Source organism: Pundamilia nyererei, unplaced genomic scaffold (assembly GCF_000239375.1).
Source record: "Pundamilia nyererei isolate P.nyererei 1_Seehausen unplaced genomic scaffold, PunNye1.0 scaffold00035, whole genome shotgun sequence".
Classification (NCBI taxonomy): domain Eukaryota; kingdom Metazoa; phylum Chordata; class Actinopteri; order Cichliformes; family Cichlidae; genus Pundamilia; species Pundamilia nyererei.
Genome location: NW_005187436.1, coordinates 4,236,013 through 4,255,742, shown reverse-complemented (window position 1 = coordinate 4,255,742; position 19,730 = coordinate 4,236,013). Strand labels below are relative to the sequence as shown.

General features: G+C 43.2%; 1 protein-coding gene across 5 annotated transcripts in view; it reads left to right on the top strand.

The window, feature by feature from the left end:
- Nucleotides 1-19,730, top strand: part of syt7a (synaptotagmin VIIa) — an 86,121-nt gene that overhangs the window by 48,578 nt on the left and 17,813 nt on the right. For 2 of the 5 annotated variants that reach the window (XR_311662.1, XM_005730106.1), the window contains exons 1-2: nucleotides 5,008-7,624; nucleotides 13,077-13,214. Coding sequence is in view for 4 of the 5 variants with exons in the window: in XM_005730106.1 (XP_005730163.1) it covers nucleotides 6,441-7,624; nucleotides 13,077-13,214 (1,322 nt within the window). In the remaining variant the exon portion in view is untranslated. The other 3 variants (XM_005730108.1, XM_005730109.1, XM_005730107.1) reach the window with 3 other exon arrangements.

Here is a 19,730-nt window from a genome sequence, read left to right as displayed (position 1 = left end):
GCCTGGTAACTGGTATGGGTAGAAAAATCTGGTGATAATGAAGTCCATTTGGTTCAGCTTCAAGTCCCTCGATGTACACTACACAAAAAAAGAAAGAGAGCCCACGTTGTTCTATCCTGAAGAGGGCAATCTCTACAAGAGCATGTTCAGGAGGCATTAAATGAAAGGTTAGTGATTTAATCAGTAAAGATTAAATCTGCATTATCTTACCTGTGAAGCTTTTGGCTGGACGAGTCTGCTCCTGCACTTATCTTATTGGATGTAAGACAGGTCTCCTTTAAGTGCCGCACATCTGCATCACTTAAGACGGTTCAGGGTCAAGTTAAACAAGCGGGGACTCGAGCATTCACAGTGAAATGCTCAGGAGGATGTGTTTTTTCTAACATTTCTTGCAGGGCTCAAACTAGTATTAAGGTATTTTCTGTTCTTGATAAAACAAGGCCATAGGTCGGTACCAGAAAATGTCAGAATCATAATTCAGAGTATTCCACTTTATTCCACAAAATGCCTCTGTTAACCTGCTCATCACTTCTTTTCTCCTGTAGCCTGATTTCGCTCCAGCTTATTTTTCCGTGTGTGCGCCGTGTTTTTATTTTCCGTTTGAACGGTTTTGAGCACTAAAGACGAGCTTCTGTGAATGTATTCTGACTTGGGTTGTTTTAAACTCTTAATTTCTTGCATTTTCTCTCTCACTGGCTCCAGCAGCATCGCTGTGCTCTGTTGATCATTTCAGCTTTGAACTCCTTCTCTTTGTGTATCGCCTTTCTCTCCCGCTCTGTCCCCGCGCTGCAGCTCTGACCACTGCTGTGTGATTTGTATGACATCAGTGATTCTGCTCACCTTTTTCTCCCCTTCTATGACTGTCTGCAGTTTACCTCTCTGCCTTCTGTCTCATGTGTTCACGCTTTCTCACTGCTCACGCGAAGGACGGGGGCCAGACTTCTTAATGTTTACTCAAATGTCTCTCATCAGTGGTACCATGCTTAATGAACAGAATGTAATCACATGCTGTATGTATTCATCAGAGTATAATTCTTCTCTTGCTCTATCTCCTTTTTTTTCTGTCTCTGTGTCTTTGCTACAGTACATTGCTATGAAAAGCTTTCAGTGAATGCCTTTTTCCTCCAGGCTGCTGTTTGTTTTCAATTTATTTATTTACTTTTCAGTCACACCACTATGGTGGCTTGTTTACTTCATATAGAAAGATAGAAATGAATCTGGACTTGTTTTGTTTCAAACTCCCATTTGACGCAGCTCTAAGAACAACCCTCTTCTTCAAACCGACCTTGCATCGTCTCCAAAACGAGGAGCGGCTGTTGGGAATGGTTGGTTGGTGCCGAGGCTGTCCATAGTTGTGTTGCTCTGACCTGTCTCTCTCTCTGGCCACAGTGATCTAGACAGAGACTTTTGGAATAACAATGACAGCAGCACAGTGCAGCAGAGGTGGAGCTCCTATCCGCCCAAGGAGTTCGTACTAAACATTTCTCCCTATGCCCCATATGGAGATCCGCGCCTCACGCTCAAGTGAGTCTTGGTCCAAAGCTGGTAAGAGACTTTCCCCTGAGCAGGGCTGTAATGAGGCAGGGGCAGTGCCACTCCAGTTTCCTTTCCTTTCCATTCCTTTCCTTTCCTTTCCTTACCCTTCCACCGTCCCTGTTTCCTAGTTGTCTAGTCGCCACTGCTAGTCAATCATCAAATTGAACTGCTCGATGTGGCTGTTATCACACATGACAGCTTATTAAATTCATCTACTTTTGTAATCTCCATTATGTCTCTGTTCCTTAGGCCCACATTTTCTTATGAATAACTGGGGCTGTTTAGCCAAAGGCCTTTTTAAAAAAAAGCCATAATCCATAAATGTCACAGTGTTGCATAAAATACAGGCTGCACATTTTAAGACCTGTTTTTTTTGTTGTTGTTCTTGTTTAATCTAATTTCCACCATCTATAGTAATCCATCCAATGCTAGCACACCCGAGGGCACAAAGGGTTAGTAATGATTACTCATAATCTGCCTGGGAAATGTGAGTGAGGGAAATGCCATACATGCACATTTCAGCATCCCGCAATGGCTGTTCGACTCCGACTGCAGCACAGCGGCGTAAACCCTGCAGGCTAATTTCTGCTGCTTCTCCTCACATCTTGTCACCTTTAAATGAACACAGAGGCGCATGTTCAGATGCCCCCCTACTCCCTACAGCCCTGCCGCTAAACACTAACTCCTGACCTCTAACCTCTCTCCCATGGAGTGTAACCATGGAGACGGACAACCCTCGTAGTTCCCCTTAGCAAAAAAAAAAAGAAAAAAAAAAGAAAAGAGATGTGTATACTTTAATCACCTTCTCTGTAATCTCCGTCTCCTTTTCCTTGTGTTCGCTAAAAATTGCTGGTTGCTGTTGTTGTTGCCGTGGCGGTGGAGGGTTGACCGTTACACCAGGTTGCAGTTTTGTGCCAGTGTTCGCCTGCCGTTTACATCCATCTGTGGCTTCTTTCTGAATCCCATCTGTATAAAATCCAACATGTGCTGCTACTAACACTGAAATACTTGAACTGCATCTGTTGTTTATCTTTTTGGAATTCATGGTAACACTGCTTTTCCTTACTGCAATGAAAGCTCTTTTTTATTTATTTATTTTCCATCCACTAGGCACTTGATTCCAATAAAGCATTGGCAAGGCCATGCCCCTGTGGGCACTGAGAGAGCTCACAGTTTAGACACCCTGCTACCAGGCATATGTCTTTTAAAGTGTTTAATAACTGGTCATCTTTACCAGACCTAGCCATTGAGGAGTGCGTGTTAAAAAAATGCCTGGAGAAAGGAGGCAGCAATGTGTTTATGAACACAGTGGCTATATGCATTTGCGTCTGAAAAATGCCTTAAGATGATGGCTGCTGATCTCAAATTGCCACACGATAGACCCTCATCTTCGTTTCTTTAGAAGTTCACCTTCAGTTCATTTCAATTTTACTTACAGTGTATAGCGCAAATTCAATTCAACCCAAACTATCTTTTAAAGGTTTTTCTTGATTGCCCTTATAGACGTCTTTTCAGCTGGACTTGCTTTCACGGAACATAAACAGATGAACTTTTGACTTCAGTAATGGTTAAATAGGCTGTTTTCAATAACGTGTGAGCCAGTTTAAAATCAAAAGCAAACACTCAATTAGAAGCTGAATAAATTATGAACTTATTTCTCCCAAGGAGAGATGGGTTGACCTTGTGACATCAACCAATAATATGCCTCTAAAGCCAACAGACAGCTGGGAAATCATTTCCTGTTTGAAACTCTCTTGAGATCAGCAGCTTTCAGTCTCTGTAATGACGCTGAGCTTCATTTATCAAACAGGTTTCCTATCCAGCAGGATCGCTCTCAGTGTTTAAGGATTTATTAGATTTGAAGTTCAATTCTATCGTTTAAAAAAATAAAACTATAAATTTTTTGTCAGGAGCAGTCAGCAGCCACCATAATATCTTAGAAAAGTGGCTGTAGTCTGTTGATATCTTTCAAATTTATGAAGTCAAGCTTAGGGAGTGACTTTAATTAGACTCAATATTTTATCTATCTGGTGGCTTTAAAAAACGGCCAAATAATATGCGGCTTTACTTCTTTTTTAAATCTCTTAAGCTTTCACTGTAGTTCAGTCAGAAACAGGATTGATGTCTAAAAGCTTTATACATCTGTGAATACTCTGATTCGTAGCGCCACTTATTGATGTTTTCCTCCTGTTAATGAAAAGTAAAGGCGTCCCCCTTGTGCTCAGTTCGATAAATGAGGCTCATGTCTCCTGTGTTGACCGTTGCTCCAGCAGTGTCATCTATGTTGTTGTTGTGATTGATGACTTATCCACCAGCGCTGTCAGGTCAATTGGTCAGAGTTTCATGTGAAAGGTGACCTTTAAACGGGCACGGTGCAAGTTTCGCACCTCCTGTACCCACGTGGACTCACTGTGTTTTCATTACCTCATATATTTTGTCTTTAAGAGCAGGAGGACCTTGCATATTAATGAAATGTAGTCATGTCACCAGAGGGCACTAATGTTCTTTATTTTTGATCGTCAATGCTTTCACTGTAGGCATGACATGCCTTAATATGAACACACTGATTAATCACTGTATCTGTAGCCATTGTCATCTGATTGCCCTCCCGGTAATTTCGACTGTGGAGTTTCAAGAATTTCACTAATTTCTGAGTAATGTTACATACTCTAAATGAAATATGAGACATTGAGATCAGGACCAGATGCACTTAACAGCTTCGGATGAAACACACAAACAGAACTCATCCTCTAAGCTGCTGTAGTGAATATAATGCCATAAAAAGTAGCACATCTCAACTCAATGACTAGTGTCTGCACACTGTTGCTGCCAGTTAGAGTTTTGGTCCTCCAGGCCCAAAGCTGGGACTTTTTGCTGGTTTTCCATCCTCCACAGGCTCCCAGTAAATTCCTCTCCTCCTCCCCCTTGTCCTCCTCCTCCTCCTCCTTCATTCTGTTCTCCTTGCCCCATTCCCTGCTTTTCTCCTCAATAGGTTCCAAACCTTTTTTATCCACCTGCCTCTCACTTGGCCTGGAAAATAGGGCTGCCCCTTCACACAGTCTACTGATCTGTCTCACCACCTCAGCCCTGTGGTTGCTCAATCTATTTCCCTGTGTGCGTGTGTGTGTGTGTGTGTGTGTTTGTGTGTCTGTGTATGTGTGTTTGTGTGTCTGTGTCTCTCTCTCACACTCTTTGGTCTTTTTCTCCTCTGCCTGTCGTTATTCTCCTCCCTCTATACCCTCTGTCTGCCATGGGATCCCTTTGCACCCTGTCTCTTTCTCTTAGTGGGGCAGTGTCAGGGGGTCAGAAGGGGGCGGCAACTGGCCATGGGGATACTGGGGGGGGTCCTTATCGCAGTGACAGCGTGAAGAGCATGGTGACAGAGGGAGTGAAGGCCGGGAGGTGGCAGACCGTCCAGGGCCACATGCAGTCTGGAGGACTGAAACCCAGCAAGTGAGTTCGGAACCCGAGCCGAAAAAGCAAACATTTCAGTCGCCGTGCAGCAGAATAAACACCTTTCCACGGCACGACATTTATTCTTACAAGTTCGCGCCTTGAATGAATCCATTCAAAATAGAAACAGGGAGAGCGAGGTCAAGTTCAGCAGGGGAGGAAGGTGCAGCTTCGATGACAGCGTGATGTAAGCGTGTGGGCACAGCGCAAGGTGTGAGTGCTAGGGAATGTAAACCTCATCATGAGAAGATAACAATAGTTCCTCGAGCTGTATCACACTGACTCAGGCCTCCAGCTGACACATGCAGAACGGCTGCACAGTACAGCTTTGTGCACAGAAATAGTCTCATTTTCGCACACTAACTGAAATAATGCACCACACGCTGGCAGCCCCCCCACCCTCACCTCCCTTTAATTAAAATTTAGGCTGAAAGACGAACTGTGTGTTGGTCACTGACTGTCTGTACCCACCAGCCATGACGCATGACATCACTGGTGGTCTATATTCAGTGTGCTGCAAAAGACGCAGCTAACTTTCGGTACTTTGTGATTTTTGCACCTCCCTTTGGCACTCCATGTGTGGGACTTCTTCCTCCACAACACATTTACGCTCATCACTTCCTCACTCCTCGTTCCCTCCTTCTCTCCTCTTCTCATCTTTCATTTTGCCCCTGTCTATAATTGGATTCTATTTTCAGGCCGCTGTAAGTGTCTATGTCTCTTGTGTTTGTGTCTCGCACCCCATTTTCTCCTCCATCGTCACCCTCTTCTCTTTTCGTTGCCATCTCCCTCTCCCTTTTTCCTCTTACCAGCTAAAGCCACTCTACATATTCTCTCTTTTATTTTTTCCCTTGTTCCGCCCTCAAAACATTGAACTCTTGCAACACCTTTCACTGACCTTTTTATCCTTTTATTCGTGACTGTTAAATGTGATGTGTGTCGTGCTAAAAGCTTTATGCAAAACTGTGTTAGGTGAAGTAATGCAATGCGGAGTAAACTGCCCCTAACTGATGTGAATAGCTCTCTCATGACCTAATTCTGGTAGTCTGGGTTACACAGCGATCTGAGAAAGAGGAGGATATATTTAGGGAGTAGAAGAAACTAGAAAAAAAAGATGATGACATGTTTGTGACAATAGAACCGACAAAATATACAGTAGCAACGAAGTATTTATAACATACTCATGCAAATACGATCATATAATATGTGTGACACATCTTTATGTTGTTTGTGACATTTTAGGAAAGGCAGCGAGCCAATAAAACAGCATTTATTAAGGGGAGGAGTGAAAAATGAGAGGCTGGCAGAGGGAGGGAGTCGTGCTGTAGAACTTGGTTGGCTGTTCGGATGTCTCTAGAGGTGCGCCGCATATTTAAAAGACGAAAAAGACTTAGAGAGAAAGGAGGAGAGTCTGTCAGGGATGGGAAAAAGTTGACTGACGAGTAGAGGAAATGGTGATCTCTCATCAGACCAAAAAACCCTCGCTGACGAGGCCAGGAAGCTGCAAAGCCACGACCCATCCGTCTCGACGCGGTCACGTGGCACAGAGCCGTTCCACGCCCGTGCGGACAGTGCACATCCGACCGCTGGCACCACGAAACACACCCTCATGCAAACAGCACGCTCAAACCTCGCGGACGTACAGGGTGCACACACGTCTGACTCAGACGCACAAGACTACCTCACAGTCTACACACTGCTGCCCGGCGCAGCCCCATGAGCAGTACACAGCACACAGCGATCACTCAGGCTGCACCTTCTACTGCTATTTCTGCTACTGCTGTTACTGCTGCTGCCTCACGTTGCTCTCTTTCTCTCTCCTCCTCCTCCTGTCTCCACCTCCCAACACTCCTCCCTCTTCCTCTTTGTCCTCTAATACCACTCTTCCGCCTTCCTCGTCCTCCATCCGTCCATCATCAACTTCCTGTTTGGATGAACTTTCCTGTATTTACCCTGATGTCAACCTGACTTCTCCTGCTGTGCCTCCCTACTGCCCTGTGCCACCTTGTCTCATCCCTGATGATTCTTTGCTTTTCTTCTTCATCTCATCACCTGACATCACCACTCCTGACCAACTCACCTCCTGCCACGGCTCCTCTTCTAAATCTTCTCATTCCTCTTCTACCTCTGACTCCTCTGCCCCTCGTCATCATCCTATTCTGTGCCGGCCGTGGCCTTCTTCACGCTCTCTTTCCTCCCTGCTCCTCTGCCCTCCCAGCTTTGGGGATCCAGTCTTATCCTATGCTTCCACTTTGGAGCACTTACCCTCCGGGCCGGCCCGGCCTCGGACGCTGCTGCGCCAGCAGAGCCTTCAGCAGCCTCTCATCCACCCGTCAGGCCCTGGTCTCTGCCATCCCCCCACCACATCCCAGAGCTTGGGACAATTACACACTGCACCTGGACAGCCTGGGGGAGGCGGGGGTGCTGGGAGAGGAGAGGGAGGTGGCAACAGTGGTGAGGGTGGGGATGCAGGTACACGAGGTGGTCCCCGGGGTGCACGGGGCGGTGCAGCAGCGGCAGGTGCGTCTCGCTATAGGGGAGGTGGAGCAGGAGGGCGCTCGCGTGCCAACCCGGGCAGCTGGGATTACATGATGGACCAGATCCGGAATCGTGGGCTGGATGTCAAGTCCTTCCTGTGAGTCTCTATAACTCTTCATTCATGCTTTAAACTAGCGTCACTCTGCTCAGGCCTCTGTCTAAGTGTATTACAGTATACGCTAGGTCTTTCAGAGTTATTGTGTGCATTTGTGTTCTTTAATGCTTGACTTTGAATAAAATTGCTTCTAATACATCAGTAAATAAGTAATAACTTAATCTGCTTTTACCTTTATGAAATATTGTTCTCTGCCTTTTCCCTTCAGGGTTTTTCTTTCAGTCTGCATCTGATATCCAGGGAAGGATATTACTTCTGTCTGTCAAAATTTGTACAGTGCGCGTCTATATAAGCGTATGTATAAGTGTGTGTGAAACTGTGAGTTTCAGAGTCGAGTTTAATCATTGCTTTCACTGCTACTTGTGGTAAATCTGACTGCTGACAAGGAGATAGTCTCTCTTTCTATATGTACATTTACAAAGGCAATTCAGACAATGTTAGAGCTGATCATGCTAATGAAGCTTAATGCAGATGAGGAGACAAGAAATTGGCTTGGATGAAAACTCTCTTGATCATGCTAATAAGGGGTACAGTTATGAATGTAAATAGCACCTTTTCTCTTTTTTGCTGTTATGTATACTATGTGGCTCTGCAGGACACGGTATGTCTTTACTAAGTCATCCACTCACTTATACTAAAAATACATAGTACATATTATTTATTGGGTACATATAGTAACTCGATATGGCTCCTGAAAATCCTAGAATAATGAGTCTTCTGATCATGTAGGCACAACATTTCACCCCTCGGTTGTAACAAATTAAAAGCTTTATATTGTGCAGTTTGTTAGAAAACTATTATTCTAAATTTAGACTGAATGCCATGTGCAAGAAAAAATAGCAAGGAGGTATGACATATTGGAGGCCATTTCGCTCCCATTCTGTGGCAAAATTGTTAAATGTTTACGCTGCATGCTCTGCTAAACAGTAACATCTGTTTGGATGGCATTCAGCCTGTCTGCTGCAATTGTGGTTACAGGACAGCGCTGCTGGTGCTGGTTCAGAACATTCAGAATTTGGTCTCATTAAAAAAGTCACAATATATTTTACATTCACTCCTTCTCACCCAATTAGATCATGCTATTTCTGAGCCACCCTTTGGATAGCTGTTAAATATCTGGTTTTGGAGACACACCAGTGGGCCTAATCCATGTTTCATGAGTGTTTGCAGCTAAAATGGCACCTTCTTTTTCTTTCATCATCTCTGTATAACTGCTGGTTGTGCTGCCAGCCTGCTCACGTGTGCGGGACCGTGTGTACATCACACAGCCCACATGTCACTGCAACACTATAAGAACAGGGGTTAAGGAGCTGTGTGTAGATTTGTGTTAACCCTGAAGCATTGATCTTATGTCACCGGGCCCATTTCCTCTACAACATATTGGTACTTGGGGGTGGGGGGGTGGGGGTGAGGGATGAAGGGATGAGCAAGGACACTGCCAAAGTAACATGTGTTTAATGTCGACTGAATCAGTTTTACACTAGCCTTTCATCATCTGTTTCTTTCTTCTTTAAAAAAAAAAAAATGTTATAAAGCCTCTCTGGTGTTTCAGTATAACACTAGCTAACGGAGCACCAGCAACGTAGCACATGCAGGCACCAAGGTCACTGAGAATATTGCTCGTAATAGTCAGCTATAGGACTCATCGTTGCTAATGTGAGATTGAGGTCATTGTCGTTGTATCTACTTTGCTGCAACAGGAACACCTCCTATGGTTGATGACAGAGCGGCCTGGTAATAGACGTGACCCATTGTTCAAACCGGTTAATTTCAATCTTGGCCAGAATCCTTGTCCTGATGAATCATTGCTGAAGGAATGCGTTGATGTCATTGACACAGATAGTTGACTTTTGGAGCCGTTTGACCACATGGCTTTTTTGTGGCTTTAAATCGATCGTTTATCCCAGTGTCTGTAATGTCTTTTCTAAATGGTCTCTCTCCTTCCCAGTGCTCAATGGCTCAAGCAAAGTGCTTTAACAATATTGCCCATACAGTACTTAAAAGTGATGAGAGTAGAGAGATCCAATAAACATCATACCTACAGTATCTACAGTATTACTGCATAGACCATGTTATATTATTCAGTGGTTCTCAATGAGGAGTACAGGTTAATTCTGCTGATAGTTTGAAATATTATGACAGGGACTCTTAGCTTTGTATGCCTGGACTGCAATATTTATATCAGAACCACTATAGACAAAAGAAGACTGTACACTTGCTAGCCACTTTATTAGAGACACCTTGGATTGGATTGGTCATTATTGAAATAACATTTTTTTAATGTGATTATAAAATAACTTTTAAAATACATCCAGAGCCACCTTATTAGGTATACGTTGGTAGTACTGGGTTGGACCTCGTTTTGACTCCAGAGCTGTCTTAATTCCACTTGGAATAGTTTCAACAAGATGCTAGAAACATTCCTCAGAGATTTTGGTGAATGCAGATTTGTCGGCTGCTCATCCATGATGTGAATCTCTAGTTTCACTGCATGCCAAACATACTCTACCGGATTGAGATCTGGTGACTGTGGAGTACAGTGAACTCATTGTCATGTTCAAAAAACCAGTTTGAGATGTTCTGAGTTTTGCCACAACTTGCTGGAAACAGCCTCAGAATAATGGGATGGAGATGATCAGCAACACTACTCAGGCAGCCTGGGGTGGTTAAACAATACTCAGTTGGTACTAAGGGGCCCAAAGTGTGCCAAGAAAATATGCCCCACACTTTTACACCACCAGCAGCCTGAGTTAGTGATACAAGGCAGAATGGATCCATGCTGAATGTTGTTTAAATTCTGATCCTACCAGCTGAATATTGCAGCCTGAGTTTCCTGTTTTTAGCTGACAGGAGTGGCGCCTGGTGAGGTCTTCTGCTGCTGTGAGGTCATCTGCTTTATGGGCCCTCTGCACGCCTTAGATAAAACAATTGGTTATTTGAGTTGTGCTTGATTTCCAATCAGCTCAAAGCAGCCTGGCCATTCTCCTTTACGCATGACATCAACAAGGCATTTTAAGACACTAACTGGATTTTTCTGTTTTTCAGATCATTCTCTATAAACATTAGAGATGGTTGTGTAGGAAAACCCAGTAGATTGGCAGTTTCCAGCCCATCTGGCTCCAACAACTATGAAATATTAAAAGTCACCTTCTTCCCCATTCTGATGCTTGGTTTGAGCTTTCAGTAGGAGGTCTCTATGATATCTAAACGCCTGATGGGGTTGCTGCCACGTGATTGGCTGATTAGACATTTGTGTTTATGAGACGTTTAACAGATGTACCTAATGAGGTGGTCAGTCAGTGTTTATTTGGGAGGATAAATTCCATCTAGGATGCCCCCGCCCTTCCACTTGTACGAGACTAGCAGCAAGACCCCCATACAGAACTGAGCAAGCATGACATTAAGTCAGGCAAAGTATAAAAAGGAGGATTTAGGATGCAAAGTGGCTTGGACTTCTGCAGCAAACGTAAATGGCCTGTATTTATATAGCGCTTTTCTAGTCCCTAAGGACCCCAAAGCGCTTTGTCATCCACCCATTCACACACACATTCACACACTGGTGATGGCAAGCTACAATGTAGCCACAGCCACCCTGGGGCGCACTGACAGAGGCGAGGCTGCCAGACACTGGCGCCACCGGGCCCTCTGACCACCACCAGTAGGCAACGGGTGAAGTGTCTTGCCCAAGGACACAACGACCGAGACTGTTGGAGCTGGGGCTCGAACCGGCAACCTTCCGATTACAAGGCGAACTCCCAACTCTTGAGCCACGATCGCCCCATAAGCAAACGTAAGCAAGGTAAAGCAACTTAAATAATGTTCTCTAAGTTAGATCTGCTAGTATGACAGATATAGCAAAGGCACTGGCTGATGTGGGCACACTTTGAGCTACCACGGTGTATCGTGAATTACAAAAACAATCAGAGGCGAGTATCACCAGATAACGAGGTACCTCAGTGGATCTGAATAGAATAATCTAGAATAACTGATTCAAATATATTCAATATATTCATATTGAGTGAGCTGTAACACCAGAATGCAAAATGTTTAAGCTGAGTGTATATAAAACTAGCAAGAAAAAAGGCAGAGAGGTTGAAGCAGACAAAATAATAGTTATTATAGAAATAGAAATAAAAAAAAAAAAAGGAACTGATACATTTAGCCAGCAGTAATGAATATATGAATTGAAATCACTGCAATGAAAAGGACTATGAATACAGTTGCTGGAAAAATGAATACACGTGTGACAGATGGTGTCAGGAACTCATGTTAATCTGAAAAGGGTTACTAGACATAAAAGTTTTTAAACTACTGGTGTATAAAAGGGAGATTATTAAACAGACTTTACAGTCCTGCAGTAAAAGCCTTCGACGGTATGCGAGAAAGATGAAATTGTGAAGTTTAGGGTGATATCTCTCTGCGGCTTGGCAGCCCCATATATTTCTTTGCCGAGATATTGTAACACAGCGAGAGGCTTAAGCTATAGAACCGTGGGTGTGGATGACAGGAAGGAGGCAGTGATGAGGAGTCAGAGAATTAAGTGCATAGGGGTGAGGGGGGGTATGGTGGGTGAGGGGGGTGAGGGGGGTGGGGGGGGTGGGGTAAAAAAAAAGGGCGAAAAAGGGTGGGGGGGATTTGGTGAGAATCTGTAGCACAGTAGAGATGATGAAATGAGAAGAGTGCAGCAGTGAGAGAGCCGTGACCCAGAAAACGACACACACCGTGCACCTCAAGATACTGTATCGCTCAAATAGAAACAATTAGTCCAGATCTTCTTAATGAGGCTTAATTAAATCTTAACTCTGGAGAAAGACGCCTCGCATGTTCAGTGGGAAAGGTGAATGTGGAGGAAAAGCAGAAGGCAGGTGAAATCACTAGATAAATGACAGTGTGTGTGTTGGGGGGGGTAGTGTTTTTTGCCTGCGTGACGTGTGTGTGCGCGCACCTGTAGACACCTTATACATGCGTGGAAGCTGACGTGCAAACTCCTGAATATCACATCCATTAACAATCATTACCCAGAGTTTCCTGATGTATTTGCTGTCCGACGGCCTGTACCCGCTCCCGTTGAAATCATTCGATTTTTATCAGTTTGGCCTTTCACTTTAAGGTGTCCTCTTAATATCCTTCCCTGGACTGTGCGCTTACTTTGTGGGGTTTTATGTGGAGTTGCAGAGTTCCTCTTTTATGACCATTTTCTCCGTCGCCGCTTCTGCTGTTTGCTCTCGTATGATCTGTTGTTGTTTTCTCTGCCTCTGAATTTTCAGCCCTCGCTGTCACCTAAAATGACCTCTCCTTTTTCCTCTCTCTCCCTGCACCTCGCCTTTCTTTATGCTCGAACCTTTTGCATCTGTTCTCTTTTTCCTTGCCTCTCTGTCTCTCTACCTCTGTTTCTATCTATTTTATTTTATTTTATTTTTTTATGGGGAGCCAGTGAAGGAAAGCTGGTGGTCCTGGCTTTGGCCATTGGTGTGGCAGAGCAAGATGACTTTGCCAATATCCCTGACCTGCAGGAAACAGCGCAGGCAGCACCACCGCCACCAGCCAATCAGGAACCGCCCCCTGAGAAGAGGTACCAGACAATGTACTAGAGCGCTTGTTCTGTGTGTGTGTGCTTGTCTGTGAGAGAGAAAATTGGCTGCAAATGAAAGGATGTGAAGGATATGCTATTGAAGAAAAATGAGAGGTGATTTCAGAATCTAGGTAGAGGAGGGTAGTTTTGTTTGTCAGTGTTTTTGGTGAGTCACTGCGTTGAAGTCTATTGTGTCATAGACCTGCGCCTGAAATAGCACCAGAGCTCAACATACTGCTACAGAAATAAAAATGAGCGCTAACTACGCAACCAAATGTAGAAAATTTCGCCGTAATGCTTTGATGAGTGAGGAGATAAAACAATTTGGGTGTTAGCTGGAAAGCAGTAATGAGCTCATAAATCACAGCAGTGAAATGCTCACTGGTACTCTACTCTTTTTCTTTTTTAATCTTTGGCTTTTAGCGGTAAAATTTCAGCCAGTCAAATCAAACAGTGCTTTCTCATGCCAGTGTACTTTTTCTTTCCTTTTTCCCCTGACCACGATAATTATCTGCCTCATTGCAATGACATTTTTCAGCACCATTTTCATCTCTGTTTGCTTGTCTTCTCACTCCTGCCTTTCAGAGACCTCCCATTGGTAATTGTCTTATTTCCTTTGTATTTTTATGCCTTCACTATCCAAGTCATTTCTGCCCCGTGTTCTTTCTTCCCTCCTGCTCATTAGCTGCCTTCAATCACCCTCTGCCGCTCTGAGAGTCTCGTCTCTGCAGCTCCACCGAGGGCCCAGAGAGCCTCCTCATTATTCCACAACATGTTAGTCACTTACATAAACATGCTGCTAAAAATAACCGCTTTCTTTGCCAGCCAACTTAGACACTAGAAGCCAAAATATTTCCACTCATCTATAAGGATCCACCAGCCTTGCTCACCGTCCCCCAGTCTCTTGAAATAATTGGGTTTGCATTCTGTTTAGGAATTGGACCTACTTTTGTGAAACAATTTAAGGCTAACAAATGAGTACAGTGTGAAACAAGCAGAGCGTTTTCAGTCGTTGGACAGCCGTTTTCGATTGTTCACAACAGTGTCACAGAGAAATCCTTGATTTGGTCCAGCTTTAGGCAGACGCGACACACTCGATTTCCTCTGCAGTCCAATTAGGCATTTTTAACCTCACTTTGTATCTGTGACAAATGGGCGACAGTGTGCAGATGCATAATGTGACACACACCTTTAAAAAAAACGGCAGAGGACGGCGGACAAATTCTGATGTACTCGTCACACCAATTATTCCTCATTCACAAGTGTTTCATCAATTTGACACGTGATTTAAAACTAGAGCTCCATTACAACACAGATGGTAACTGTTTTCTTATCTGGGCTGCACAGCCGCAGTGCAGACATGCAAATGTGCACCATGCACCATGCAGCTGCTGACCTCTTGTGTCTTCAGGGTCATAGAAATAGGCCTCCCTTAACTAATAAGTTCCTTTATTTATCATAAGTTTGCTTTTAGAGCTACTATAGCCACCAGCTGCTTTGTCTACTGGTTTTGTTTTTTGGCCCTGAGCCACAGAGTTACAAACAACCATCAAAGTATCCTTTGAGAAGAAATGTCGCTTCTTTTTTACTAATATCAAAAGTCTCCGCATTGTTCACAATTATAGCCTGAAACGCAGCGAGCCGCAGAGGAGAATGACTTCCTCTGTAATTTGTTGTGTGCATTGCGTCTTGCCTTTTCAGCTTTTTTGTGTTCACACCTCTTTAAATGAGTTGTGAAATCCACTAAGAGACCAAACAGCGCGTTTGTCGCTCGGGCCAGCGTGTGGTCAACAGGATCCGCCTTTATTAGCAGACTGCATTGTGCTGTTTCCTGGATTTAATTTCTTTCACTCAAATAAGAATGACTAGTAACTTAAAGCCCGTGAACACTGGAGAACTGGAAGCAAATAAACAATTTGACTGTAATTGAAGCTTTAAAAGTGTTGACCTTTTAGTGAGCCTTCTGCTGATATGTCATCTAATTCCACTTGAGACTCTCATGGTTTTGTTTATTTCGTGTAAAATTGCAAATTGCAAATTTTAATGAGTGATTTAGCCACACTCTAATTGGCTGCTAAATTTAGAAGCTTGAAAACCCCCCAACATACCTCAACAGTCTATTAGAAGTGCAAGTTGTAAGCTTGCTGGGAGTGTATAGTTCCTGGTGGTGTTAGTGCTGACTTCACAGTAAACGTGATTGAATCAATCACACTCCTGGCATATTGCTCACTCTGAAAGGGGTTCTCAAGCCAAAGACAAAGGCACGCTTTCATTCGTCTCTCTTACCCTTCACACTCGGTGTTTCATCACAGTCTGTGCATTTAAACATGTGCTCGTGCCCATCATTCATCTTCACCTGCATTACTCATGCTACCCCTAAAATTTATTTACCTAAGATCTGAAAAACATGTCACTGGCAAATGGCTTCAGCCAAACATCGAGCCTCTGAAGTTAATGTGAATATTTTATATATCCGTCAAATGGTAACGGAGTCAGTGTTAACATCAAAGGGAATTCTTTGTGCTCCCCACGAACAGAGAAGAGCTGCCGTCTGCACAACTGATATTTCATGCCCTACATTAATGAACCAGTCAGTTTTTCAGAGCAACTACTGTAAATAAATGTACCCGAGTAGAGAGCTACTTTCGACTGCTCCCTTGTTCTCAAGGGGTCACCACAGCGGGTAGCGCCGCATGTCTGATTTGGCAGATTTTTACGCCGGATGCCCTTCCTGACACAACCCCACAGGGATTTGTGTCTCCTCCTGGGATCGAACCAGCTAGAGCTTTAATTTTGTAGACTCTTGTTTGTTTGAGTAATCTTATTTTATGCTGCTTTTAACGTACAGTAGATACACGGCCCTATAAAAGGTTTTCTTTTTTTTTAAGGCCTGCTTGGCCACAGACGCATGTGAGTTGTTACTACTTCCATCAAAATTGCAATACATCTATAAAGTTTTTCTATAAAACTATAAAGTTTTATTTGAATAACTGTTTGAAATTAAAATGGGGAAAATGAATAAATATTTTTAGATATAAAATTTAGCTCAATTTATTTAAACAAACAAACAAACAATGTCTTTTTTATTAAGAGGTTTAATTTATTTAATTGTAATACTGATTTAGTTGTTTTGCTTGTTCTAATGCTGTTTAACTGGGACCTCATTACGTTTTGTTCCCTTTTCGCCTGCCTCGTGTATTGGAATGACAATAAAAGATTCTATGCAGTCTTCTGGAAAACTAAGTACACCCAATGATTCAGTAATTTGTAGCGCCAACTTAAAAAGCAATATTGAAGCAATGGTTTTCTGTATGACTATCAGTCTTTAATGGCATTGTGGAAGAACTTTGGCCCACTCTGTACAACGTTACATCCCTTCATTGAGGTTTTTGGGCATTCATGTATGCACAGTTCTCTTAAAGTCCCATCTGAGCCTCTCAGTCAGGTTGAGGTCTTTCATTGAACCTTGATTCTTTTTCTTTTCATTCTGTTGTAGATTAACTGCTATGCTTGGGATCATTGTTTAGCTAAGTTTTAGCTGTCAGACAGATGGCCTCACGTGCTCACGTGTGACTCTAGAATACTTTGGTGTACAGAGGAGCTCATGGTGGACTCAGTGACTGAAAGGTGCCCAGGCCCTGTGGTTGCAAAAAAAAAACCAAAAACCCCAAATTATTACCCCTCCACCACCTTGCTTCACATCTGATATGAGGTGCTTGATTTCCACCGTTATGGCTAAGAATACGACTAAAAAGGATTTCTTCTGGCAACCCTTCCGAACAAGCCACACTTGTTTTGTCTTGTCATGAAATTGAACATTTAACATGCTAGCTGAGGCCTGCAGAGTCTGAGATGTAGATCTTAGGTCTCTTGTTTTTCTCTGAGAACTGCACAGTCTGACCTTTGGGTTGAATTTTATCTGGGGCGTTCACTCCTTGGAAGACTGTGTGTTAACACACACCTGAATGCTCCAGACCAGGCAACAGTTAAAACTTCTGCTTTCATAGTACTCCTCACAGTTGCTGATGATCAATTAATCAAGTGCTTTAATTAGCAGCACCTGTCTGCTATTTACAGAACCCTATTCATTCCTGTGGAAGCAGGAATGGTGTACTTAGTTTTTCACAGGATTGCAGAGATTCATTTGAAATTTAACTTTTTTGTAAAATAATGGATGCCAGTAATGGAAGGTGTTTGTACAAGTGGTCACTTTGAGCCAAAGGCTCAGGCTTCAGATTCTAAATTTGGTGTTCTTAGTTTTGTATTATCTCAGTAAGAGTAGATATCCCTAATACACTTATATGAGGCACACAGATCTGGCTGTGACTAAAGGAAGCCCCACGTCCCACTGTTCAAACCTTCTGTTTGCAAGGGACATCCAATTAGAAGAAAATTGACTTGAATGGGATGTGAAAGGCAGTCAAATGTGCATTTTTCTCACTGTGAATAGGCTATGAATCATGTGAATCAATCAATAAACTGTAGAATAAAGCTATCCCACTGCCGTAAATGAATAAAAATAGGGGGTTGGAAATGGGTATAATTGATGTATTTAATCACAAGCCTTTAATTTTACTATTTTTCTTTTAAGTGACCCAGTCTTTAAAACTAAGGTTTAGAAACCTTACACAAAATATTTCAAATTAGCCAGCTACAACCGAATGAAAATGTTTGTGCTTCACTATCAAATAATAATGTGAAAGGTTAACACATTTGTGGTGTATTTCAAAAGTTTGATTTAAGTGCTACTTCCTTTTATGGTGAAGTTTTTTAAATTGCTCCCATACTATATTTAATTAATTAAAAGATCCAAGTGCTTTGTTCACCACTTTAAACAGCAGTGCTCCTGGTCCTGCAATGCGATTAGCCAAGCAATCTTATTAATGGTAAAATGTATCTAAAGTACTTAAGACACAAACATTACTGAGGCTTTTCTTTAAGCCATCAGCAGTATGTTAACGGTCCATTGCTGCTCGAAGGCAATCCAAACATCCCACTGGCCATGAGAAGGTGTTGAAGTGTGTGAGATTCTTAATGCTTCCTCACTGACCTTGTGTGTGCGATGGCTGGATGAAAGTGCTCTCCGTGGCCATTTGTTTATGAAGTGTGGCAGGAGCAGACTGAACTGCACCTCAGCTGGTGTTAGTCATGTGGACTTTCAAACCAAGGTTACAGAACAAGGCGGGGAAAGAGGAAGTAAAGGTTACACGATAGACTATCAGAGAGAGCAACTACAGGTTTTAAGATTGAGTGTTGCTTTAATTTTGGGGCGAGAGGAGGTCGCACATGCTGAGATGTTTGCGGTCCAGCCATCCATAGGTTGGACTTCTAAGAAGGCTTAATTAGGATGTTAGAGTGGCTTGTTTATGCCTCATTGGTCTGCACTCACAATTCATTTGCGACTCAGTGAACATATACTGTAGGTTCTCCTCCAGTGTTGCTATAAAGAGAAGGCACAATCCCAGAGAGTCTCGAATCTAGATCTCTCTCTGAGCAGCAACTGCACAGCCCAATGAGGATGGAGGCTCAGGATAAAGGGGGCGGGCTTTACGCGTGTGCCACATTAACATTCAATCCACTTGCCTGTGGTCCTTCAATTATTCATCCATGCATGTTACATCATTTTGTGTAAGCCAGTGGAGTTGTCTTTTTTCCCCTGAAAACATCTCTCTGATATTAATAGATATAGATGTGTATTTCTCTGCCTTAAAGACACGATGCACTCAGTGAGATTCTGAGTCTCTGTTAATTGCCAAGTGGGCTATATATATATGTACATATAACTTCATAATTTATGAGCTTATTACGTTGCTTAAATTGACATAAAAGACAAACGCAGTGGATGGCGGTTAAGACCATTTACCCAAATCAATATAAGTGTGCGTTTGTTTGACGCTGTGAGTGTGTGTTTGTCCTCTAACCACATTAGCCAGAGTGGGAGGAGTTAAATCTTTATGTGGTGGAGGATTGTGTGTGTTTAGGCTAATGTAACGACAGGGCATCCCGAGGTCACAGTTTATCATTTTAATGGTCGTTATTTCAGGCCTCGTTTTCTTAGAAAAAAAAAGAAGATGTTACTATAATTCAAGATGATATAATTTGCACGTGTGTTTGTACATCAACATGTAAATTGATTATGCTGCGCTCTGCTAGTCTGACACAGTGCTCCTCCTGTGACAAGGGCTTTGCAGACCCGACTAATCAGCACAGTCTTCGGGGGCTCTGGCTAAGACTGTCCCCGAAGCTTTGGCTCCCTGCGGCCACTGTGCTCATTCATGCATTACAGGGGGAATGTAGAGATGCATTCAGTTACATGCTGGGGGGGGGGAGTCGATCGCGTTAAGGCAAAACCCTCCCAAAGAAACCCCCAAAAAAACCACACACACAAAAAAACTCGGTCACAAAGAGATGAGGAGGAGTGCTTTCATCTATCCATCCATCCACAGGTCAAGGGAGGATGAGAGAAAATTCAAAGTGAAAATCCATCTTCCTTCAATGAGAGTAGCAGGAGGGAGT